Source organism: Lissotriton vulgaris, chromosome 3_2 (assembly GCF_964263255.1).
Source record: "Lissotriton vulgaris chromosome 3_2, aLisVul1.2, whole genome shotgun sequence".
NCBI lineage: Eukaryota > Metazoa > Chordata > Amphibia > Caudata > Salamandridae > Lissotriton > Lissotriton vulgaris.
The window spans coordinates 138,697,117-138,723,742 of record NC_141690.1 but is presented as its reverse complement, the minus strand read 5'-3'; the positions used below and the strand labels follow the sequence as shown (position 1 = coordinate 138,723,742).

The window sequence follows — 26,626 nt, the reverse complement described above, 5'->3', positions numbered from 1 at the left end:
TTGATTACTTAAAATCATACAAAAAGCAGGTAAAACATTTTCAATAAAAATGATAAAAACTATCCATATGTTCAAATAATTTTCATCAATCTGATATAAAAGTCAATGGATTAAAATTGGATTTTTGGTTAATTCAATAGGTTCATATTCACACATCTCGTAAATTAATCAAGCACAAGCTTCCAACTTTTTTTGGACCTTAAATAGAAATTTAACAAAAGCTGAGTTCATTGGCAAGTCATCAGGGTTTAAGCAGTAGATCTGGGGAATAAATAAATCCTTCCTTCTCCTTTTGGCAGCAAGCGGTAGAACAACGGTAATCAGGTCACACGGAGGAGCGTTTCAGAGCTCCGTGCAGCGATGACGCCCTTTAAGCGCCACCTGGCGCGTCCTGGAGGGGGTGTGGCTGGAGACCTCGAGGGCTGCCGGGAGTTGTAGGCAGCCCCTTGCCTCTCTCCACTCGGCGGTCCCGGTGTCAGATTGTGAGACACAGCAGGACGGCGGGAGGTAGGCGGTGGGGGGTCTCTACAGCCAGTAGATCTGGGGAATAAATAAATCCTTCCTTCTCCTTTTGGCAGCAAGCGGTAGAACAACGGTAATCAGGTCACACGGAGGAGCGTTTCAGAGCTCCGTGCAGCGATGATGCCCTTTAAGCGCCACCTGGCGCGTCCTGGAGGGGGTGTGGCTGGAGACCTCGAGGGCTGCCGGGAGTTGTAGGCAGCCCCTTGCCTCGCTCCACTCGGCGGTCCCGGTGTCAGATTGTGAGACACAGCAGGACGGCGGGAGGTAGGCGGTGGGGGGTCTCTACAGCCAGTAGATCTGGGGAATAAATAAATCCTTCCTTCTCCTTTTGGCAGCAAGCGGTAGAACAACGGTAATCAGGTCACACGGAGGAGCGTTTCGCATGTCATAATGTCAGTATCTCTTCCCAAAGAAATATTTACTCATTTATTGGTGTGTTGCTTGCCTTGCCTTTCCCTTGGGGCACTCTAAGGTAGGTTAAAGCTCAGTGCAGGAGAAAGGTGGGGAACACAGTGCTTGGGTGTCTGTTTTGTTTAGTGAAGACAGTCCAGCAGTGGGACCCCCCCAGAGTGCAGATCTCCGGAAAATGTACCTTCTCCTCTGTTGAATCTGGTTCTGCTTCTTGACACCTTTCTGTCCGTCAGACACTTCACATTATGGTAAATTGTGCTGCTGAATGCATTAAGCTGTGGCACTTGGTAGAGGATTCTTGCTTAGATTTACTCTTTCTTACCTCGACTCACTCCCAGGCCAGCTTCGGCACCAGAGTTGGTCTCAGAGCTTCAGCTCTAGCAGACACTGACACCTTGTTTGTGAGTCTGCTACTTCCGAAGTTGGAGAGAGACGTCAGGTCAATCACTTACACAGGAATCAACTCTTTGGCCCAGAAACATGCCAACCAAAACACAGTTGACTTAATGGTTGATGGCATTTGTAAAGGGCCCACAATCAATAGTCTTTTGGTGCAGAGGTTAATTATTTCTACACACTGTACTCCTCTTGTTTCTGTTATTCCATGCCCCACATTTCTGTCTTCTTAAAAAGCAGTTCTCACGGAGGAAACATGCCCTCATACATTGAGGCACTATTTCTGTTCAGCAGTTTTGGATCTCTACTTGACTGTCATCTTTGATATCTGTTTTGGAAACGTAAGAGGTGTTTTAGTATCTAAAAGCATCTCTTCTGAATTTTTGTTGTTTAATTGGAACCATATGTTTGTTATTTACATGCTTGATAGATTTGGGGGTCTCTAGTTGGCACAGGTAGGTACTTGTGACAAATAGGGACCCTTGCCTCTAGTCAGGGTAAGGGGGTACACTCCTAAAATAACCCATGCTCACCCCCTTGGTAGCTTGGCACGAGCAGACAGGCTTATCTCAGAGGCAGGGTGTAAAGCATTTGTGACCACATACAGTAATCAAGTGACAACACTACAGATGGACACCACACAGTTGTGTATTAAAAATAAGTATTCTTGATAAAGATTTAACACGGCCACAAACCACAAAAATCCACAATACTGTACTAAAAATTGTAGAATTAGATTATTTCTCTTTAGATCTTAAAATGCAACACTTTTAGTCAATGTACCTTAAGATGCGACAAGCAGTGCAACGAAGGTGTTGCAAGGATGGTGATGCATTGATTCCTCACTGCGTTTCCAGGGCGATGCAGCGAGCAACGCCGCAATGCGATGAAATTTTGGCGCAAAGACATAAAGATGCCGTTTTCTTCTTGATGCGGCACGCTTCTCCGATGTTGCCAGAAGTCTCGACTCGATGCGACAGCTGCAGCGACGACACCCTTGTTCCGTGATGTGACAGCGGCGACACTCTTCTCCGACGATGCGAGACGCTTCTCTTGATGCGGTGCAATGCTACAGCGGCGACATCCACGATGCGGCGGCTGCGATGGCAACACGCTTCTTCTTCGTTGCATGACGCTTCCAGCTCCTTGCGACACGCAGTCCCTCAGAAGGCCCGAAACAGCAGCAGGCACTTCCAAAGAACTCTTGGGGAGCTGATGGTTGAAGTCTGTTGTCCCTGAGACTTCAGCATGGGGCAAGCTCTTCTCTCAAGCCCTTGGAGATCCTTTACAAGTTGAATAAAGTGCACAAAAAGTCCTTTCCCCTTTCTTCTGCAGTCAGGCCATCCCCGCAGGCCAATCCCCCAAGCAGCACTTCAGCTTAGGGATAATCTCTCCTCAGTTTCTTCTGGTTTTACTCCTCAGCAAAGGTTTCTTCTTGTTGTCCAAAAGTGATCTAAATTCTTGGGATCAGGGTCCCAATATTTATTTGTCCTCTGAGGGCAGAGGGGCCTTTGCTAGTCCAAACCAGTTCTGGTCAGTCCTGGACATAACTCCTCTCCTTTCACAGTGCAGGGCAGATACATCAGACGCACCACAGGAGGTGAAGCCAGCATTGTGGAGGGAAGGCACAGCCCTATTCAGGTCCCAGGTGCAACTCCTCCCACCCGCCTAGATGCAGATCTCTCTATTCACCACTGGGCTGCCTCACCCTGTCTCCTGGAATCCCCCAGCCACTGTCACTCAAACTCCAAACAAGGGATACACAACCTAGCAGAGGCAGGCTTGGATAGTTAGACAAGAAAATACCTACATTTTCTAAAAGTGGTATTTTCAAACACAGAATGATAAAATCAACTTCACTAAAAGATGTATTTTATCATTCAGAGTCCAGGCATACTAAACTCGACTTCTACCATATTTCCTGAGTCAGTTAGGATTATAAAATGTTATAATCTAACTGCCCATTCTGGCCTATGGAGAACAGGTAGCCTTGCAATAGTGAAAAACGGAAATGGCTGTAATTCACTATTAGGACATGCCACACACACCAGGGCTTGTCCTACCTTATACTTACAATGCACCCTGCACTTGGGCCTACCATAGGGGTGTCTGACATGAAGAAAAGGGAAGGTTTAGGGACTGGCAAGTGGGTGCACGTGCTCAGTCGACATGGCAGTACCAGACTGCACACATGCTCTGCAATGGCAGGCCTTAGGCACACTTTTACAGGTTGCTTCTGTGGGTGGCACAACCAGTGCTACAAGCCCACCAGCAGCATTTGGTTTACACGCCCTGGACACTCCTGGTGCACTGTACTAGGGCCTGACAGGTAAACCAAACCAGCCAATCATGGAATCACTAATTCATACATTAATTTACAGTAAGGAGCACTTGCACGGTGGCACTGGACAGCAGTGGCACAGTGCCCAAAGCATCTAATACCAGCAAAAACACGAGGCAACATCAAAAATGGAAGGGAGACCCACTAAGGTGCCAGGTATAACAATTCTTAAAGACAAAGCATTGCGTTCACTTAACCACGAGTATTGCACGGGCAACCTTTTTGAATTTTAGGTTCTATTGTTTCACTGTGTATTACCCTCAAGCTAGGCAAAGCGCATTGTGCATTGCATTACACATAACCGCTAACCAGGTTTTATTTTATTCCCAAGTCAAATGCTTTGTGATTTAACACAAGTATTTCTATATTGCATAGACAAAGGAATGTCATTACATTCCAACAATTGGTGGCATGTAATAAAGTCAATTGGTGAGGATTGGGCTCTGGATTGTTTCACTATAGCACCTCTCTCCTATGCATCGCTATAGTTTCATCATTTCATTCCTGCTACCATGTCATTCTTTATATAAACCACATGGCCGCTTACCTGTGAGCCGGGCGATGGAAAGACTGTTGCAGAGACAGAGCAGGAGGTGTGGGGTTGAGAAATACGAAATTTCACAAGAAATTAGTATGCAGTTCTCAGACACCAATGACGTCTACCCCAAATACCTAAATAACCTATTAGCTGGCATACCAATCTTCACCTCATGCGGCAAGGGTGCATTTTCTCTAAGACACACAACTGCTGGGATTATGTTGTCTCCCTCTTCCTTCTCACCTCCAAAAATATGTGACACATGTTTTCCTGGTATTATGGAATAATACAATCCCCTGAAAGTAAAATAACATGCAAAATATTTAAGAGTTACAACATTGTGAAAGTGTTTTAGAAATTATTACACAAAATGATAGATCTGGCTAGCGATTTGATTCCGACTTGGTTTTAATTTGATTACCACTTGGCAAACTAGTTCAGTCAAATAGAGGGCTTCAATAAATGTCGAAGACCATGTGGCAGAAAGCTTCACCTGTGGTATTCCACAGCATGCAAAACTGCGTTACCTGATGCCCCCTATTGTTTCGAAACAATAGAATTTGCCAGGGTCTGGTGGCTTAGTGGACTATTTTATCCACTATAGGGGTCTCTGTTTGACCTCTTTGTCACAGGTTCAAATCCCGGCCTTTCACCCTTCTGAGGTCAATAAAACGGTTATTCAGCGCCAAGATGCCTACGGGTGAGCGTGTGCTTTAAAACTACACATGGTATGTTATGTTAGAATCCTTTTGATAGTTTCATCTGAGGCCCCCATCATGGTGGACAAACAAGGCAAATGAATACCTTGGCCTACTGTGTCAAAGCCCACAGAAGGATCCATCATCATATATCGTAATAGGTGATCAGACGGAACAGGAGTCTAGAAAACTGCAGTTATAGCACAACTGCTATCGCTAGTATTGTAGACAGATGATTAAGGAAACAACTTCCTCTAGGCTAACCTCCTTGGATTTGCAAGGATTGTAGTTCTAAACGAGGCATTGAAACTTGCCTCATTGATGTACAAACATCTTTGGATGCAGGGTAAAGCACTTCTGCTACTGAACCCGTCTATTGATTTGAACTCTCAGCCACTCTACCTTTATCGAGAGATTGAGGAGGTGGTGGGAGTCTCGGGGGTGAGCAGCACACTGCTGTGTTTTTTTTTTCATTTCCATTATCCCCACCAATGGTGAAACCGTGCAAATCAAATCCATAAAGAGTGCATAGTGGTGTACCTCACGGTTCTTGCATGTCCCCATTACTTGTAAGCGTGTATTAAGCACTGACTCAATCAATTACTAGCTAACTCTTCAATTTTCACAGCTACACTGGCAACACTCTGGCTGTATTCGCAGAAAGACCAGAGAAGAAAAGAGAAGATTGTCATAACATTGGTGTCTGCCATACGGGCTTGTACAATTTGTGATATTGCGTCAATTCATTCAGCGATGTCGTCTACCTTCTGGAACTTAATATGACCATGTCAGTGACTGTGGTTTTACAAAAGTATTTTCTCTTGACATCATCTACAAAACAGCTGCTTTGGCTGCACACATCCCCACCCAGGCTAGCCTGAAGAACTGACTACCGTAGCTGCCTCAACTCGGTAACGTACTTGGAGATCACCCCATGTCTGACGGATGGTGCTGCAGTGCAAGCAGAAGGAAAGCAGCAATTTTAGTTTTCATGGTAATCGGTTTCAGTTAAACAACCCTACCTCCTGCACCCTCCCCTTTTCTCTGGCACAAGGTTCGTATACCTTTCATCATGTAGCCAAGGAAAAGTAAGTGGTGCATTTTACCATGATGCCTTGGTATTAGTGATGCTATACATGCTTGGTCCTCTTCCTTCCTAAAGTGCTGGTGCGCTTTCATTTGGCACTTTAAATTCATAACTGTTACTGTAGTAGGTGTTGAAGAACCAAAAGTACTTGTGTTGCCACGAAGATGTGAGTCGGGGAAGTGTGTGTGATTTGCACTTCGTATTTGAAGGATGTCTGTGTGCACTGTTTAAGAGGAACAACTTACCCGAACGGAGCAAAATACAAGCATTTTAATGAGGATTGTGATTATTTTATTATGTTTTTTTTGTATCAGCAATTGCTTCTCGTTTTCTTCACCAATGTTCTTTTGTTGAATTAAATCTAGTTTAAGTGCGAGTGTGGACTTCTGATTTGGAAAATTCTTTAAATAAAGAGCCAGATTTGTACCAAGAGCGTTAAACTGAGAGCTTCAAAAAGGCAGAGATGAGTGATGCTGAATAATATTCTCCCTCTTTCTTTGTTTCCAGGTGGTGGCTCAGTATTATTCTGTTGTTACTGAACATTATAAATCTAGAGAAGATGTCCTTCTTACATTCAAAAAGAAAATCAATTGCAATCCTAAATTCAGAATTTTGAAAGAGAAAGTAAAACTTGTACGATAGAAATGCTAAAGAAATGCCAAAGTTGAACCTGATCCTGAAATCTACTCTGTGCTCGAGTGCTGAATTTACTCTATTGTCTAGAAGGCAGGCACGTGAATTGGCTTGGGTATCTGATTTTTTGAGACTTTAAAATGTTTTCTTAAAATACTGTATTTGCTAAAAACGTATGCAATTCAAATTGTTAGAAGCCACAGTCCATCCTAAACTCATCAGTCTTGTCTTCTCGTTGTTTTAGTAATCCGAGTTCTTCTCTCCGTGACTAAATACATCATTTTTATACTTTGTACAATACTAGTAGGATGTGGAGATTGTATCTTTGACATCATGTGCTTTTGACCCCCGAACCTCAGTACAGGTTACTGGTTATGCGGCATGTTGCAAACCATGAAAGTGCTACTATAACACATTTCAGCGTTTTAAATGTGAGCAGAAAGATACTAGTGAAGTGTTTCTGAAACCTTGCATCATTCCTGCTTTCGTAGTAGACAAACCAGATAGTTCGTCGGTCATTGATGCATACACAAAGATTATTATATTTTTATCTTAACTGGAGGTTGTTTGTGGTGAGAATATAGGTGCGATTTGTCTTCTGAATGGAAAAGGCGTGTCACATATCCTGCGTTCTATGCAAGTCGAAGTTGTTTGATATTATGTTGCCATTTTACCATTTGATTGAAAAACAAACCTCAAATAAAAAAATGTTTGTTTATAAAAGAAGTCTTGTTTTACTTTAACGTTCGATCACTATGTACTTTGGGTCACTTAATCTTCATAATACTGTGTCTATATTCATTGCACTGTTGCAGTTTACCTGAAAGAAATTGCACGTTATTGGCCTTTCTAGCCACTGCACTCTGCAGACATTCTACGAATTCCCAAACTAACATTTGTGGACAGGGGCTTTTCAGGTTCTGTTACCAAGTAATTGACTAACCCATCTCCTTACTACTATGCCTTCATGTTTTTTAGACCAGCTCTTAAAATCTATTTAATCTGATAGTTTTGGAATGCCAGTTTCTTCTGTCAGCATGTCTAGTACGTGTTTTGTAAATGTCAGATTCGCTCCAGTTTTGTAAATGTCAGACTCGCTCGAAAATGCTTCAGTAGCGTCAAGCCATGATCCTACCCTGCCGTGTAATATTGGGAAAACAGTCACAGGGTTGGACCTTTTGGTTAGCTACTGTAAGGTAATGGCCTTATTTACACACACAATACACTCTCACAATAGTACAATTACACAGTTGTGATAATTTAAAAAGATCTCACCTGATTTGGATGTATGAAAGTTGTTTTTTATATAGGTCAATTGTTGGTCAGTACAGAGAATAATAGCCAGCCGACACGTGTTTCGTCACACCGTGTGGGAGATGTGACGCATCAGGGCTGATACGCTATGTCCAGTAGTCGCCAACACACACTGGACTTCTACATTGCGTATCAGCCCTGATGAGTCACATCTCCCACACGGTGTGACGAAACACGTGTCGGCTGGCTATTATTCTCTGTACTGACCAACAATTGACCTATATAAAAATCAACTTTCACCTACATGAAACTTTGTGTTTTGATCCTTTTGAACGTTTCACGTGCTTCCGTTCTCATGTAGAATTTGCGTTCTGACTTCAGAACCATTGATTTCACCAGCGTGTGCACAGGACCTGTTGTCCTTCACCTTCGGATTAGGTCTTCCTATTCCGCTGCAGGGGTGGTTCTCTGGGTTTGTGTTCCCCTGTCCTGACTTTGCACCGCGTGCTCACTGCACGAACAGTCCTATCAAGAGATCACACCGCCTAGAACGCCACTGGTTCCTGCTCTCTCAACCCAAACCCAGTCTTTTTCAAAAACAAGGTAGCGAACAACACTTCCTAAAAAGATTTAAAATACAATGTTAAAAACGTGACAACATCCTATACAGATTAAAATAGTATTAATATTATTAAGGGTACCTTCTGGATTACAGTAGTTACGCTAGCGGGGTTTGATCTGTTAGCTATTTTTAATTTTGGCACCTCTTGCGCACCACATAGACAGGAGGTATCTGGAGGTTGCAAACACGATCATGGGGGTGATGTCATATTTTAATATTCTAAATACCCCCCTATAGTCCCTGCGACCCCTGGACTTACAAAATTGGCCGATCCATTTAGCTCTGGCCTTAGAGTAGAAAGGGCAGAAGAGCAGAACGTGCAGATCTGTCTCTTCGCTACTTTCACACCCAGGGCAAGAGCTCGGTACATGGGGAGCGTTTGACCACTTGTTTGTCACAGCCCGTACTGGAAGTATTCCATGTCTGAATTGGACATATAACTTCTTTGCCAGTGGAGGCTGGATGTCATCCAAGAACTTCTCAAATTGATAGTTATCCTTAGCGGAGTGGCTGAAATCATTGAAGCCCATGCCCTGTCCTTCCCATAGAGTCTGGTCGACTGGCCTGTCGTCAGACTTCATCTGCGAAGATTGCGGGTTTAGTTTTACATCGGATTCTCGCGTATCAAGCCGGTCTGATGCCTCTTCGAGGTTGGGGACCATCAGTGCCTGCTTGATCAATGCGAGATCTGTGGACAAGCATCCCATTGATATAGCTGACCTGATTACGGATAACAACCTGGACATTCTATTTGTTATGGAGACCTGGCTTGATGCCTTCTCAAACCCTATAGTGGCTTTTGCCACACCAGTAGGATTTAAAGTCTTCCAGATAGATAGATGTGCAGGTCGAGGAGGTGGCCTTGCCATCTGGTACAGGGAGGATTGGATCTTCCGATGTGAATCCTCTACTCTTTGGGGTGACTGTGAAGCCTTGAATTTCAATATTCAACTATCTGCCCAATTTACTTTGGGTGGTTCTTTGATTTATCGGCCCCCGCCCCCCGGGCAGGCCAGGAATTTTCTGGCGGCATGTGGAGATGCTCTGGCTGAGCGGGCTCTACGGTTCTCTAAGTTTGTGTTTCTTGGGGATATTAACATCCACCTCGATCACTCTGAGGAGGCTGATTCCATCGCTTTAATGGATTTTCTCCATCGAGCGAACCTTTCTCAAAGCGTTCGGTTCCCCACACATTCGGGCGGGCACACACTGGACATTGTCTATGCTAATTTTCCCATTTTGATGATGAAACCACGGCCGGTTGTTTGGTCTGACCACTTTCTCATATTTTTCTCATGGGATCTGGATAACGCTCCTCGGCAGGCGAATTGCCATCGCCCCCCCCCATCTCCAGGAAGGTAGACCGCGGTCAGGTTAGCGCTTTGCTTGCTGCCTCCCTGCCCTCCTTCACGGGTGGTTTGGAGGAGAATGTCACGCAGTTTTCCGACTGGATTGCTGGTGCGGTGGCTAAGGGCTCAGGGCAGTGCCAGGTTCGGTTGCGGCGTCAATCTCCCTCCCAGACTTGGTATACTCCTGGGCTGAAGACTTTGAAGCATGCCTGTAAGGCTGCGGAAAGGGCTTGGCGGAGAGGTGGTTACCTCCTCTCTGATAAAGATATCCTTAGATCAAAACAAAAACTTTACTATGTGGAGATAGCTGAGGCTAAAGGTCCGTATTATGCGGATCGCATTGAGCGGGCCAATAATAACTGTAAAGAAGTTTTTTTAATTGTGCAGAGGTCCTTGTCCCCCAGCGTCCAGGTGGCGGCCGCTCTTACTACTGAATCTTGGTGCAATACCCTGGCTTCATTCTTCAGGGATAAAATAATTAGCATCCAGGAAACTTTTTTGCCTATTCCCGGAACCAGCAACCTTGCGCCAGCGTGGCTTCAGCCAAGTACTTATTCGGTCTCCCTTTTCACTGAATTCTGTCCTATTGACCTTGTCTGCTCCCTCTGAATTCTTAAAGCCCTTAAGTCTGGCTCGCCCAAGGACCCCTGTGTAGCCAGGCTACTATCGGATGTGGCGGATACCATTAATTCGGAGGTTAATTTTCTGGTCAATAAATCTCTGAGGGAAGCGTGTGTGCCGACAGTTTGGAAACACGCTTTGATTTTTCCCCTCCTTAAAAAAACCATCGCTCGACCCATTGGCCCCAGGAAACTATCGTCCTATCTCACTTTTGCCAAATCTTGCTAAAGTCTGCGAGAGCGCGGTGACTTTCCAACTTACCAATTTTGTTGAGGGGGCTGGCCTGTTTCATCCGGCACAGTCTGGCTTCCGTGCTTCGCATAGCACGGAGTCCGCTCTGATTGAGGTTTCTGAATCGATTCAGGAGTGTCTTGACGCCGGCGGGAGAGCAGCATTGGTCATGCTTGATCTCTCGGCGGCGTTTGACACGGTGCCTTATGCCATGCTCCTTACCCGCCTTTTTTGAGATAGGAATTTCGGGGTCGGCCCTACAATGGATCAACGCCTTTTTGGAGGCAGGACTGCAACAGGTTTGGCTTCCACCTTGTGCCTCTGTCCCTATGAGGGTCTCAACTGGGGTGCCACAGGGGTCCTCGCTGTTATTTAACATCTACGTGACTCCACTGATTTTTTTGGCGGAGTCTCACGGGGCTAAGGTGATGGCCTACGCTGATGACACCCAGCTGCTGTTCACCTGAAGCAAGGAGGAGGATTCGGTCGAGAGACCCCATCAGTGTCTGTCATCGGTCTTCCACTGGCTGGCCAACGCGCAGCTCAAGTGTAATGAGGGAAAGCCTGAAGTACTGCTGTTTGGCTCTTTTGCTCCAGACTTCAGAGAGATTTTGGCCGCCCGGTTTTCCTTGCCCACCTGTGAATAAGGGTGCGGTCAAGAACCTTGGCGTTTGGTTTGATGAGACCCTGGTTTTTGGGACACATGTAAAAAAAACTGGCCGGCTCCTGCTTTGGGGTGCTGAAAAGTCTGAGAAAGTTTCTGCCCTTCCTGACGAATTCAGCTAGAGAGACGGTTGTTCGTGCACTGATTCTCTCTCGCTTGGATTCTGCCAACGCCCTCCTGGTCGGCAGCCCAGGCTATCTTGTGAAGAAATTGCAGGTGGTCCAAAATTCGGCCGCCAGACTACTAGGCGGGCTGTCTTCCAGGCACAGTGCCCGGGCTCTTCTACGGTCATTGCATTGGCTCCCGGTGGAAATTCGTCTGAAATTCAAAATGCTCTCCATTGTGCAACGGGCCCTTTATGCTCTTGGTCCTAGTTATTTAGAGAAGAGATTCGCATTTTACACCCCAGTGAGACAGCTGCGTTCTTCGTTGCTGCTAATGCAGACGCCGAAGTTTAAGCGCCAGGGATTGGGTGGGAATTCCTTTGCCCGCAAGGCCTGTTTTGCCTGGAACGAGTTGTCCTTGGCCTTAAGAACCACTTCTGATTCTTTTCTGTTCAGGAAAGCCCTTAAAACTCTTCTGTTTTAAATCTGGTATCTGAGCTTCTCCTGCTTCTTTTTGCTGCTAGCGCCGGGACACTTCCGAGTATCTGTGCGCTGAATAAATTAAAATAACATAACATAACATTAACCTCCAGAAATCTATTGCTCAGTCTACCCAAAATGGGTTTGACGATATGAGGTCCATTCGGTATTGTTTAAGTACAACGACCAGCGACCTCTTGGTGGTCAGGGCGCAAGTTTCCTCGGGAAAGAGCCACATGTCTCCCCTGCCCAATGCATAGCAGAGCTGCTTAACATGTTTTAGCCAGGGGATTTTTCCCACACCCCTTATAGTCAAAAGGTCCCTTAGGTCCTCCCTATAAATTAGAAGCTCTGGAGTAGACCAGAGTGGCGTCCAGTACAGCAGAGGGCGGTTTGAGGTGACCTACTGAATGGGGGCCAAACCCAAGTCTTACCGTAAAGGTGTCAGAGGTGTGCTCTGGGGAAGTCTCAATAGACTCCTCACAAAACTATTCTCTGTGGTGGTCAGCCAGGTGGCGCTGACGTGGCCCCATAGCTCTACTCCATAGATCGCCCTACCTCTCGCCTGGGCTTTGTAAATTTCCACTGGCGGTCCCAAGGATTTAAATGAGCACTCATTATAAACCTTTAGTATACCGCCAGAGGATTAGGCCAGCTTCAAATTTGCCTTGGCCATATGTGACCCCCATTCCATCCTGTCGTTTACTGTTACCCCTAAGTAGTCGAAAGTGGAGACTCTTTCCAACGCCGAACCCTCCGTATGGGGGTGGGGCAGTTGGATGTTTTTGCGTTAAAAACCATATATTTGGTTTTGGAAAGATTAATCTCCAGATTTCTGGATCTACAAAAGGAGCAAAACGCCTCCAGTGTTCGCTGTATACCCATAGGAGATTTTGAGAGCAAAAGGGTATCATCAGGGAACATCAGGGCTGGTATCTTGCGGGCTGCTAAACTAGGAGAATCTAGATCCCTCGCTCCCTTTAGATGTTCGATCGATCCATTCAGGACCAAGGAGAAGAGCGTAGGGGCCAGCACGCACCCCCTGCCTCACACCCTTTTCCACCGGAAAGGGAGCAGAAAGCTCTCCATACCTCACCCTTGCAAAAGTGCCTTGATGCAGACGTTTTAACAATTGGCACAGATAGACCGGAGCGCCCACCTCTAACAATATCGCCCAAAGCTTATCCCTCTGTACCAAGTCAAATGCGGATCGAAGATCCACAAAGATCAGGTAAAGACTACCAGCCCCCATGGTCACAGTCTTCCAGTAGACCAGCTGGAGTCTAAACAGTTGGTCAGTTGTAGAGACCTTGGCACAAAAGCCCGCTTGGAGGGAGGTTAGGGTGTGATGTTCGTTCATCCAGCTCTGCAACCTCGATAGTAAAAGGCGGGCAAACAGTTTCTGCAAGACATCAATGAGACTAATGGGGCGGTAGTTAGCCGGGTCGAGTGGGGAAGCCTTTTATGGATGGGGTTGATCTCTGCACCCAGCCAGGTTGGGGGGATCTCCATGCCATGTAAAATGGCATTAAAGTATAGCAAAATATAGGGAGCCCATACCTTCTGTTCACTATAATATAGATCTCCAGGAATCCTTTCCCGACCGAGGCCTTCCCAGAGGAGTAGGTTCTAAGGGCCGCCTGAATTTCAAGCATAGTGCAGGGTTGATAGTCGGTATCATTTGCATCCGATAACCCTATAGTCAATGATGAAACTAAGTCTGCTGGGGATGCGGTGTCAGTGTGGGAAAAGAGAGGCTTAAAGTGGGCTATCCAGACTTCTTCGCTCAGGTTGGGTATTATAGCGGACAACCCCTCTGACGAGCCTGATCTGACTCGGTTCCAGAAGGCCCTGTAATGACGTCCGTCCAGTGCTTTTATGCTTTCCCATCTCAAAGCCTCCCATTCTGACTTGGATTTCGTAATTATACTTTTGTAGGTGTGTCTAGCCCCTCTAATACTCAACAGAGAGCCGGTTTTAACCTCCCTAACAAGAGCACTATTAGCATCCCTACAGTTATTGTTGAACCATTTGGCCTGGTTTTTTGCCCGTGACCTCTTGTTGACTGTGGTGTAGAAATAGTCTGTCAGAGTAGAAGAGAGGTTAGTGTGGATATGCCCAAACTCCCGGAAATAGGAAAGATCATAGTTGTCAACCGGGAGTTCGAAGGCCTCTGCTAGGGAGCTGGCAACGTGTTGATATAGCTCCGAAATTGTATCAGGAGCTAACGCAAACTTGGCTCACCTAATACGTTTGCCCCCTCCCCCCCGCCACTGTAATTAGGTTCGAGTCAGTAAAAGTCTCCAACGCCCCCAATTCATGTTGTTGTCCTAGTGTAAATTTTAATTCTAGTGACAAAAGATTGTGGTCACTGTCTACCCTATGGATTACCGTGAAGGCCCTCGTTTGAGACCAAAATTCCACATTGACCATAATATAGTCCATGGTTGTGCTTTTCCCCACTCTGTTATAGGTGCTCTTTCCTGGGACATCAGGAGGGATTCTACCGTTACAGGCTCTAAGGGAATGGGTTACTAGGAGCTTATTAATCTGTAGGGCTAAAGGCGTTAGAAGCTTTGCCGGGTACATGGAGCACTCCTGAATGTGCCAAATGGAATCCTCATCTAGAGTGACAGAAGGGATCCCAACCAGGGGTGGCAATTAAAATCGCCCCCGATAGTTCTATGTGTCGGTGATGGGAATGTGGAAAGAAGTTCGTCAAGAGCCTCTAACATAGATAACCCCGACAGGTGGGGAATAGGGCGCAAATAGATGTTAATAACCACCACTGTCGAACCATCCAAGTATTTGAGTACAATACAGAGAATATCAGGGGAGTGGAAATCTATTACTTTGACTGAGCACCCCAAATGTGTGGCTACCCAAGTACACAATCCCCCTTGAAGGTCTTCCCCTGGGTCCTTGGACAGCCGGTGTATAAAATGTTGCATATCCCACCCTTGAGGGGGCAGTCAACAGCCAGGTCTCCTGAAACAAGCACAAATCGTACTTGTCCATCAACTCACCCCATTCTGGATTAAATAGCTTAGGACCTAGCCCTGCTACGTTCCAGGACCCAATTAGAGATCTACGAGATTCGGCCCTTGCTGGACTAGCTATGGTGGATGCGAGCACATTAGAAGGGGGAGATACTAAATGAATATCTGGCTCTAATCCATCTCCTAAAGGGCTAGTGTTTAGGCTTAAACTAGATGAGGTCATTGTCATTCCTTCTTTCTTAGCCCTAGAAGCCAACTGGGGTGGGCCCTCTTCAGCTCTCTCGCCCTCCGCTACAGGACACCCGGCTATATTGGGGACCCTTTCTTTGGGCCCCGGATGATGAAATAGTCAATCCACGTTATTCAAGGCACTAAAGCTGTTAGCTACGGGTATATTATATTCTGCTTCCTGTACACCTTGGTGGAAATAGGTTGGTGCAAGCCCGCCCGGTGCTAAATCCCGTGAGTAGAAGTACCCCAAGGGGAGAGGATTGATTGGACCCGGGTTGCGAGGACCTCCCCACTCAAGGATGTGATTGACCACTCCAGGATCCCTGAAATTAACAATCAAACAATCCCCTCCAAAATCTTTACGTTTAGTCCCCAGCCAGCTAACTCGTCTAGCAAATAAGATTACCCCCTGGCCCGATCTCATTAATGGTCTGTATCTATTCAGCCAGAAAATAATTTTGTTCTTCAACTCGGGGTACGTTTCCCCTCGTTCACCTGACAGCATAGGAACTTCTGTTAAAACCACCACGGACGGAGACGCCTCAGGTAGTAACTTGGGGCAAGGTGGAGGTTGTTGGATGCCATTGCCGGAACTTTCCTAGCAGGGTTTTGAGGCACCAGACCCCGGTCTGGCCGCTGCTTACTAGTGGCTTTTAGAGAAAGAGGTGGGTCTCGGGGAATCAGGCTAACTTTATCTGGGTGCACCCTAGGTGGAGTAACAGGACCGGGAACAGTAGTGTCAGGGGTACGTTTACACGAATTTGTTGGAACCAATCCCTGTGCCGGATTATCTGATCGAGGACCTTTATTTAGGGCATGACCTTGGGTTACCTGCTTGGTATTGCCTAAAACCACTTTCACAGCATTATTCCCAGTTGGAGTGGGTAGCAGTTCTCCTCCTCCACTTATATTATTTATCAATGAGACTACTTTATCAATTCTACTCATCAAGGTTTTAAAATGAGAATTGATAAGCTGTTCCAATTGGGCTTGAAAATCTATTAATAAATGTGTAGCCCCGACCGGAGGTTCTAGGGTGGAGAAGAGGGGGCCTGACTCTGCCTCTGAAGCATCTAGGGTGGCTATAGTTCTCTTAGCTACTTTTTAAGTTGGTTTCTGCTTCTTAGTTCTAGAGCAAGGCTTTGATGCCTTTGTGGCTACCTGGGGAACTAAAGACAGTGCTGGGTTAATAGGAGAGCTAGCATCTGGCACGATCTGCGCACATGGAAGCTCAGCAAAAGAAGGCTCTAGCAGTGAGTCGGGAGAATTGACAGTGGCTAAAGATACATTCCCGGTTGGCAAAGGGGGGGGCATAGCAGGTGTAAGTGAAAGACGTCTTTCAGTGTTCTCTATGGCCGAAGCAACCACCCCTATTGGTTTTTGTAACATTTTGTCAATGGCTGTTAAACTCGGGACTGGGGTTGTTGAGGCTGCTTTTTGCCTAGTAAGAGGGCGAGAGGTTGGGGGATTGGTTTTGTCCATGGTGCTCAACGTGGGATGCTAGGAAGTTTATGTTTACAGAGACTCAAATTAACAGTTTCGAATAAATTAAAAAAGAGTAAGCTATTCGCTAAAAAATACTAAGGCCCCAAAACACAATTTCAATAGTCAATATAAAAATGGCACTTTAGAGCCAAGCTTTGACTGGATAATGTCCTGATTACCACAGTACGAAGGGTCCAGTCCCGTCACTACTCATCCAGCCAAAAGGGATGGCCCTGCCCGGCCTCCTTCGGCCCCTGGCTGCCTAAGACGGTCCCCCCCCCTTGTCCCGGGCTTCTCCCGGCGCTGCCTGCGCGCCTTCCCGCATGGCGGGAGGCGCTTCGCTGTTTTATAGCGCCTCCGGGCGCAGGCGGTAGCGTCACAGGTGCGCCGGTGGTCCACGGGGCACCTGGGAGATGTAGTTCTTAGCCGTTTCCCACACGGCTGCGGAGAAGATATGGGCCGGGATGCCCGCGAACCCTCCCAACACCAATTCCCCATGGGAGGAGACAGACACAGATTTGAACTTTTGGAAGGCGGGGGGGCCTCACGACCCCCCCGGCCGTATTTATTAAAATATTAAACAAAATTTAAAACTTTAAATTAAAACGTTTCATGAATCATGTACAAATTCAACTTCAATTACATCTTGATGAAGACAGGTTTTTCAGGCTAACCTTAACACATCTCTAATACAAAGGTTTCCTAGCCGAGTCTAGCATCCTGATAAATGCATTACATTTGAATTTGTACAACCTAACATTAAGGGCCAACGGCAAGGTCTTAACCGGTGTCAGATCCCAATCACCAACTTCCCGCCCTCACAGTGCGAGTGGCGCATGCGCAGAGGACTTTACCCTCGCTGCCAATTGTAACTTCCCTTGTCGTGGGGGCCCCCTTTCACTCGACGCCATCTTAAGGTCGTCTGAGTTCGTGTGCGAGGTATCCGTAAGAAGGACAGCGTGGACTCCCCCCTCCCCCCCCCCCTTCCCCACACTCTCTTCCGCCGGAGCGGATATCCGGCCCCCGGGAAATTCGTGGGAGGGGCATATAGCCGTCTCCCCCTGGGAGGGGCCTATGGCCGTCTCCCCCTGGGCGACCCATCCGTAGTGGGTGCCGCCCCCCTGTGGGAGGGGCCAATGGCCGCCTCCCCCCGGGCGCTCCCATCCATAATGGGTGGCGCCCCCCCTATGGACCTTGAAATCACTGCTCACCGATCATGAGCTTACCGCCACAGGCCAGATAGTTGACCGACTATCTGGCCCCCCCACACCTCCTATAGGTCATGTCTCCTCAAGCCCACTAGCCAAGCTATGATGTCTCCTATCAGTAAGTCATTACCAGTCCTTGACAGGTGCACCCCATCATTCGAATAACAGTGATCGCCCCTGATACACCCATGAGAAATGCTTTGGAGATGAGCAGAGCGAAACAGTTTCTCAATTTTATTGTTGACCCTCTTTACCGAATGGTTCAACGCTGTCATAGACAAACCCCCCCGCCATATCCTCCTGGGAATCATGTGGGACCAGGCAATCGTACAACCCGGGAGCCTTTTGGCTAACCAGCTAACTACAGACAGTATGTGCTCAACTAACACCCGTCTTCCCAGTCTCGCCAAGTCATTGCCCCCTACGTGCACTATGACTACAGATGGCGGTGACCTGTGCCGCCCTAATAGTTCCTCCAAAAAACTTTGCAATCGGTCAATACAGAGGCCACCCTTCCCATGGAAGGTCACTCTGAACCCATATTCCTCAGATGTGTGGATCGCATCACCTGCTTTGAATATGTCCCCGGCACGCCTCACGTATGAGTGGCCCACGACCCAGACCACTTGATCTCCATTCCATGATCTTTTCCCGCTGGTCAGCTGATGCTGGGCCCATCCCAATTTCCGCCCCGCGTCACAGGCTCGCGAAACTGTAATCCAAACAAAAGACAACAAGCGTGAGTGCATTTCATCAGTCTTTTACAACATGTGCAGTCGCACATATCTCTTGAAACAATTCGAGGACCAACGGCCTAATTGTTTCACCTTGTCTGCCTGCAGACCCCGAGCCGTAGCTTCTGTAGCGGCCCCTATTCTAAATGAATGGGTCCCAAAATCACACGGGTTCAAGCCCGCTGCTGCAATCGTAATTGCCAGCACCCTCTGAAATTGAAATCTTGTCAAAGGGGTGCCGTCCATATGTCTAAGCAGGGTCCCCCCCCCCATGTTGTCAACCTTTGTTTCAGGTAGGCCTCCACATGCCTCACTAGACAACCGGGATTCCCCAGAGCGCACTGCAACACCACACTATTCCCCAGGGCCTCCTGGTCCGTTTTTGGCCCGGCTATCGAGATCAGCAGAGAATCCCTCCTTACCTGGATGTGATCCCTGCGTAGACCTCCTTCCACATCTTTCTTATTCCCTGCCACCAGTTCACTCACCCGCAGGGCCCCATAGAATGCCAATGTGAAAGCTGCTCGGAATAGTATTACCTCGCTGGGCGATGAGCATGTCTCGTCCATTTTTGCCAGTAAGGTGGTCAATTTATCAAACCCAATCGGGTGCTTGTTATCCTGTCTGCGACCTTCCAGGCGCCGCCAGCCGCGGAGAGCCTTCCTGACTAAGAAGGAGTTCGTCGGGTCCCTTATCCTGTGGAGCTGTGCCATAAATGATATGGCGGCCTTATACCTATTGGCGGTTGCCGCCGACCGGCCTTGCTTATGAAGTGCCACCAAAAATTGAAGCAAGGACTCATCCTGCCCCCATCTATGCTCCCATACCGGCCCCAGAAAGGCGCAGTATGAACGGAACGCCCCTTTGTAAGCTTTCCTCGTCCTGGGCGCTAAACTGGCTGCCACAAGGTTTTGTAGTCCGGGGCACCGATCTGCCATAGTGCTTCGGGGAAAGGTGCCGCCACTAGCTCCGCTGAGGGTAGACAATCCCTGAAAGCCTGCATTTTGGAACGAGAGAACGCATCAGCCGCATTATTTAGTACACCCGGCACATGTTTTGCCCTGAACTGTACGTTCAATCTCGTGCATCGCAATACAATCTCTTTCAACAGTCGTAAGATCCATTTGCAGCGTGCTGCCTGCTGGTTAATGCACTCAACCACTGTCATGTTATCTGACCAAAACACCACCGAGCGGTCCCTAAAGTCTTCCGGCCATACCATCAGAGCCACCCAGATGGGTAATAGTTCCAGGAAACCAATGTTACTCGTCAGGCATCTTGTTCGCCACCACACCGGCCATGTCTGTGCCGACCACCGGTTTCCGAAGATTGCACCAAACCCCACGCTGCCCGCCGAGTCGGTTCATAAGCCGAGTTCCACCGACGAGGCTGGGAGTTTGCTCCATACTACTCGGCCGTTGAAGTCCGCCAGGAATGCCAGCCAAATGAGCATATCCTGGCGAACCTCTGCCGACAGTCTTGTGCGGTGGTGCCCTTCCTTAAGGCCCACCATGGATTGCACAATGGATCGAGAGAAAGGGAGAGCCATCGGTATCACTCTCAATGCAAAGTTAAGCTGACCCACTGTCTGTTGTAACTGGTGCAGGGTCACCTTCTCCGTCCGGAGACACTGTAACAGGGAAGCCCTAAACTTGGTAACTTTTTCCGTCGGCAAACGGAAGCACCCCTCCTCGAGTCTAGTTCTATACCCAGAAACTCGAGGGAGGTAGTCGGCCCCACCGTCTTACCTGGTGCCAACGGAACCCCGAAACCCCGCATGAGCACGCAGAAGTCCTGCAATGCCCGCGCGCAGTCCCGAGTGCCCGCTGGGCCGAGAAAGAGGAAATCATCAAGATAATGCATCACATGTTTGTGCCCTGTGGCCTTCGTGAACACCCATTCCAAAAACGAGCTAAACATTTCAAAATAGGCACACGAAATTGAACAACCCATTGGCATGCACATATCCATGTAATATTTCGCTTAAAACGTGAAACCCAGCAGGCGCTGGTCTTGAGGATGTACCGGGAGCAACCTGAAGGCAGATTCAATGTCTGATTTAGCTAACACTGCACCGGGGCCCAGGCGATTCAACAGTACTACTGCGTCATCGAACGATGCATACCTTACTGAGCATACCTCGGGGTCAGTCGCCTCGTTTACTGAAGCCCCCCTCTGGGCCGGTAGATTGTGAATGAGTCTATACTCCCCTGGGTCCTTCTTCGGAACCACTCCTAATGGGGAACACACAAAATCAGCCACTGGTGGGTCGCCAAATGGTCCTGCCACTCGCCCCAAGCTAACCTCTTTCGCTATCTTTTTGGCGGCAACTGTTGGGTTGTGTTGAATGGACAGCTGATTTTTACAGGAAGTGCTCCCACGAAAATTGCCCGCCGGGATCCTGAAGCCATATGAGAAGCCATCCCGCAGAGTCCCGGCGGACGCATGATCAGGGTAACCGTTTAGCCAAGGGGTCAAAGCCAAGATATCTACGGGCGAAGACGTTTTCTTCTGGGGCACCGTATCAATCCTGCTTGGCCCCCACTTCCCTCCTGTGCCATTGGCCTTAGATTGGCAACTTGTTTCCGGGTGTGAGGAGTTTCCACAGCCCGAGCATGCGTGCCGGAACCTACACGTTCCATGGGGCCTGTTACATGTGCCTTTATTGAAGCCCCAACAAGGGGTGGTGAGGGACAGAGTCTCTGAATTAAGCAGAAAGCTCTCACCCAGTCAAGAGATCAGGGCTAGATCCAACACCGTTTTTTAGCTCACTGCACCATCCCAGTTTCAGAACCTGGCTGTATGCAAATTAGTCTGTTCCTGTCCCAGTGCATGATGGGAACAGGGCAAACCAAACTACAAAAGCCAATTCTTACACTGGGAAGGAAACAAGCTCCCGGATCAAGCCCTGATCTTTGGACTGGGTAAGAGTGGTCTGCTTAATTCAGACACTCTGTTCATCACCACCCCCTTTCTGAATCGATTTTGGCCACTATAGGTGTGGCAGGGTATACTCAGACATGAGTCCCTTTCTCACTGCACCATCAGGATTCAAGCAAGCCGGGCCGAAGACGGCTGAAATGCCAGAAACCGGTCCCCGGTAGCTTGTCTCCTATCTGGTGAAGAATTGGCTTGGTAGTTTAGTCTGCCCTGTTCCCATGATGCACTGGGCCAGGGACAGACTGATTTGCATATAGCCAGGTTCTGAGCTGGGATGGTGCAGTGAGATAAATAACGGTGATGGATCAAGCCCTGATCTTTGGACTGGGTAAGAGTGGTCTGCTTAATTCAGACACTCTGTTCATCACCACCCCCTTTCTGAATTTATTGAAGCCCCAACACACCCCTCGCCTGCTTCCGTTCTCGCCCGATCTAGGCTGGGACTCCCCCCCGGCGTTCGCACGAAAAGGCTGTGACTGTCTCTGAGGAAATACCCCGGAGCCGCTCGTGCTCGACCCTGAACCACTCGCTGATCCTGGCAAGAGCTGAGCATGCCATGATACTGTATCCAGACAATCCCATGTCAAGGCCTCGTTAAACTCCTTCGCTTTTCTAAACGCCATATCATAGCCTTTCCATTCATCACCTCCATACTTCGCATGGAAGTTCGTAATCCTGCTCTGATAACATGCTAAGTCTCTTAACACATCTGGTGTCCGCTCTGCGATAATCGCCACAAAGATAGAAAAGGCCCTGATCCAGTTCATCATTGTCTCCTCAACCCTAAATTCCGCCATCTTGGCCCGCCATACACTGGGGTGCCATAAATCCTTCTGGGTCTTTGCATACTCTAACTCTCGATGGTCAGTCAACAGTGAAAACATATTAATGTACTTGTTGGCCCACATCATCTCTTTCGTAGCCATGGGAACATGTTGAGCCAAACTTTCCCGCCTTGAGGGTACCGCGCCCTCCCCCACCATTGGTAACGATCTCTTACCGGCTTCCTCCGTGCTTCCAGCCGCGTCCGTTGCTTTCTCCTGGTTGACAGCCGTGACCACCTTCGCCACCTGCGGGGAAATAGAAGGCACATTCGCTGTCCCGGCATCCCTTGCCTGCCGCAACTGCTCGATAATTATTCTGGCCTCTTCGGCTGGGTCTCCCGCAGCCGCAGATCCCCCTGCTCCCTTTTTTAGCCACGGTAACACTGCTGCTAACTGAAGCGCTAATTCCGGGGGCATCTGGTCATCCACCAGCGGCGTGATAACCACGGGAATAGGCAACCCCCCATCCGGTCCCGGTACCGGGCTGGCCGCTGGCACTACTGGAATTGGTGGAGTCTCTACCGGAACTGGGGCCTCGCTAGGACCCGTTTTCCCCTTCCTCTCCTTACCCTTTTCCCCCGGGGTGACATTCGGCAAAGCCGGTCCTATGACCCTTTTAGGTCGTCCCGAAGGGGCACGCTGGGCCTCAACCTGTTTCCTGAGGGCCGTGATCTAGCCGGTCTACTTTACCGAATTTTCGGTTCATCACCGCCACTTGGTTCACCAATGTGCGCAGCATTCTTTCCATCTCGGAGCTCTTTCCGGACTTCTTGGCAGGCATGTCTTGGTTCGATCCGCACGACCTGTCTTCGCGGAAGCGCCCCGACTTCCATCTACGCCTTGATGCCTGAAAGAGAAAAAAACTGATTACAAGTTCTCAAAAAAGTGCAGCTTGTTCCCTTGAGGGCTCACGAGCGACAAGTGGTGCAGCCTTCAGAGCGCAGGAACAAGAGGAAGCTTCGTTGGATTCCCGCGTTTTTATCCAGCTGCGTGAGGGCGGGGCCCCGCCTCAAGCACGCCCATCAGTGCATGGACTTCCGGGCGGATGTTTAGGACAACCTCTTTTGGGCGGGAGGAGCGTGTTCCGGCCACGCCGCTTCGGGCATACCAGCCGGGACACGCCCCCCCGCCCACAATGGCTTCCCGGGGGATCGGGGCACCCATCCATACGTTAGGGGGGACCGAGTGGTCTCCCCTTTCCAGTCGCGGTGCTCGGCCGTTGCCCTCACGGCTGGAACTGAGAGAATTGCCGCCCCTGGCGTGCCTCGGTAAGTGAAGTTCGCCACCCCTGATTGTGTGTTGAAGCGATTTTTTGGGTGAGTAGCACGCTTCTCCGGAACCCATAAAGGACTAGTGTTGAATTAGTATAGTGAAATTTGAAAGTAATTTGAGTGGTGGATATGTGAGTCAGTTATTTGGATTGAGAGGGTAGGGGAGGGATAGAAGAGGAAAAAAGGTTTGCATTTATATAGCTTTTGTTACCCTCGATAGGGTGTTTAATCGCTTTTTTTGGTGAGTTAACTCTTACTTAGTAGTTATGTACTCGCTATGAAAATAATTTGATTTACATAACGTGTACCTTAATACATTAAATCACATTTACTGCATAGATAATTGAGGAGAAACCATCTTCACCTATGTAGAATGTGATTGCTCTAGAAACGACTAAGTTTACGTAACATGTGCAATAAGGTTATCCGAATATTTCATTAAAATGTAGGTCTTCGCCTTACACATTTGATTTTTGTTTTTTTATAATTTTTTTATTGATTTTTTTCCCGAGCACAATGGAAACTGTACATAACACTCAGAATGACTATGACACAATATACACCCAAAAAAAGAATATAGCAGAGAGGAAAATCACAAAACCATAATGGATACATACTAATTGTTAAGAAAGACATAAAAAAGCAAAAGAAATGTACAACAATTAATTACAATAAAAGGTAGCCAAATAAGCAAATAAAATGGCAGTTACACCATTTTTAACTGTATTTGTTGCTTTCCGACCCTTAAAGTATATTTTAGCTCCCTACCCGCGACTATCCATTGTTTAACCCACCTGCCCCACCCAACAACCAATCTCGTATGGGTGTCCAGATTTTAGCCCCAAGAATTCTCATCCCACTCCCTTTGTTTCTGTAAATGGCTGTCTCAAAGCTAAACATAGCCAACTGTCTTGCTCTCCAATTCAAGAAGGTTGGAGGCTCAGAGCTAATCCATTCACTAGTAATGCGTGCTCTGACCACTTTCATCATCATAAACAACAGTGCGGTTTTAGCATTGCTCATTAGGATAGGCCATGACTCGTGACCCACCCCCAAAATCACAAGTTCACCCGTAAAGGTCATCTGTTTTTGAAACAAAATATTTGAAAACCCTTCCAAATCCGGAAAAAACCCTGCCAGTTTTGGGCAAGAAAAAAACATATGGATAGAATCGGCCGCTAGCAGCCCACAACGGTTACACTTATCCCTACCTGTGTTTCCCCACGAGACACCTTCCTAGGTGAATAATATAAGTCCCATAAAGCCATATAATCCTGGCTACAATGTCTGCCTGTCAGCAAAACACTATTAGCGAGTTCCAAGGATCTATTAACATTAAGGCCACTCACTCCTAATTTTTGCTCCCACTTCAATTGACAATTATCCACGTCATCTGGAAGGGTTGCAACCAATTGCTGATAGAATTGCCCTATTCCAAGAGAATAGTCCTAAATATGTAGAAAAATTTGGGAAGGACAAGCATTTTAAGAACATTGCACCTCCCATGCAAAGAAAGATGCAAATGATTAAGATGCTCCAGAGTGGTATTAACCTTTTCTATTGCTGGTAATATGTTCAGGGCTAGAATCTCCTCCACCTTGGGAGTAATTTTAATTCCCAGGTAAGTTGCCTCTGGCGTGACTACCACGCCGGCCGGGGTATCTGGCCTGGAATACAGCACTTGCGTCTTTCCAATATTGAGCTTATACCCTGAAAAACTGCCAAACTGGTCTGCTAGGGTTCTGATTACTGAGAGAGCCGTTGTTAGCACCCCAGATACTACAAGTATATCATCAGCATATGCCAATGCTCTGTATTCTACTCCACTAAAATGGATTGATTTAATATCCTGATGACTGTTAACTTTGCACAAAAATAAATCAATATGTAAAGCAAATAAAAGAGAACACGGGCACCCTTGGCGTGTGCCACGGCTAATATTAAATTCATCAGGCAACAGCCCTGAGATCCGTATTGAAGCCACCGGATTTATATAGAAGGTCTTAATAGCTTGAATAAATGCTGGACAGAATCCTTTCCACCGCAGGACCTTCCACAGATAGTCCCAGGAGACCCTTTCGAACGCCTTTTCGGCGTCCAAAAGGATTACCCCCAGCACTGAATCCATCACTTGTGCCCAATTCAGAAGGGTAATTACCCTTCTGACGTGGTCGGCAGTATCCCGCCCTGGAATAAAGCTGTCCTGCACACTAGCTGCTAGAGGAGCTATGACCGTCCTTAGGCGTAAAGCGAGAATTTTTGAATATATTTTACTGTCAGAATTAATTAACGAAATAGTTCTGTACGAGGAGGGTGATCGCTCAGATTTCCCCTTTTTTTTAAAAACAACTATTGTAGCTTTCCTCCATGACTCTGGTGCTATCCCTTGTTGCGCATTCAAAAACAAGGTCATAAGCTCAGACATCAAAACACGGCGGAACGTTCTATAGAATTCAAGTGGAATTCCATGGGGCCCAACTGCTTTGCCCCTAGCTAATGATAATCGCCGCTTCCACCTCCTCCCATGTAACATCTGCTGCTAAGGCCGCATTGTCTTCCTCTGAAACTTTATTGGTTCCTATATTCCCACAGAATTCCTCCATATATCCTTCCTTTTTTGTAACTACGTCCTCGGTATACAGCACATCATAAAATCTACTGAAGACCCTCAAAATGTCGGTTGGTGACTCCACGACCGTATCATCATGGTCACATATCCTAAATATTCCATTGGTACTTTCCCTTTGACGTAATATTTTTGCTAATATCTTACCAGCATCTTCACCCAATTTGTAAACCTGAACCCTATGGACAGATAGCTTACTAGCCATTTTTTCTACAAAGTGTTGGTGAATTCTCATTTTCATAATAGACATTGCCTTTAGTGTATTGTCTATGCTCAGCTGATGCGAGAGTTCAGTCGAGAGCTGAACCTCCAAGAGCCTAAGTTGCCTCATTCGACTTTAGTTTCTTTATTTGCTTT

At 47.5% G+C, this 26,626-nt stretch overlaps 1 protein-coding gene across 2 annotated transcripts in view; it reads left to right on the top strand.

Annotated features, from left to right (window-relative positions):
- LOC147725425 (cell growth-regulating nucleolar protein-like) overlaps nucleotides 1-7,349 on the top strand; it is a 78,156-nt gene extending 70,807 nt beyond the window's left edge. For both annotated transcript variants that reach the window (XM_086964097.1, XM_086964096.1), the window contains exon 9: nucleotides 6,501-7,349. In XM_086964097.1, coding sequence (XP_086820223.1) covers nucleotides 6,501-6,635 — 135 coding nt within the window. In that variant the 3' untranslated portion in view covers nucleotides 6,636-7,349. The remainder of the gene's footprint in view (nucleotides 1-6,500) is intronic.
- Nucleotides 7,350-26,626: the final 19,277 nt, after the last annotated feature.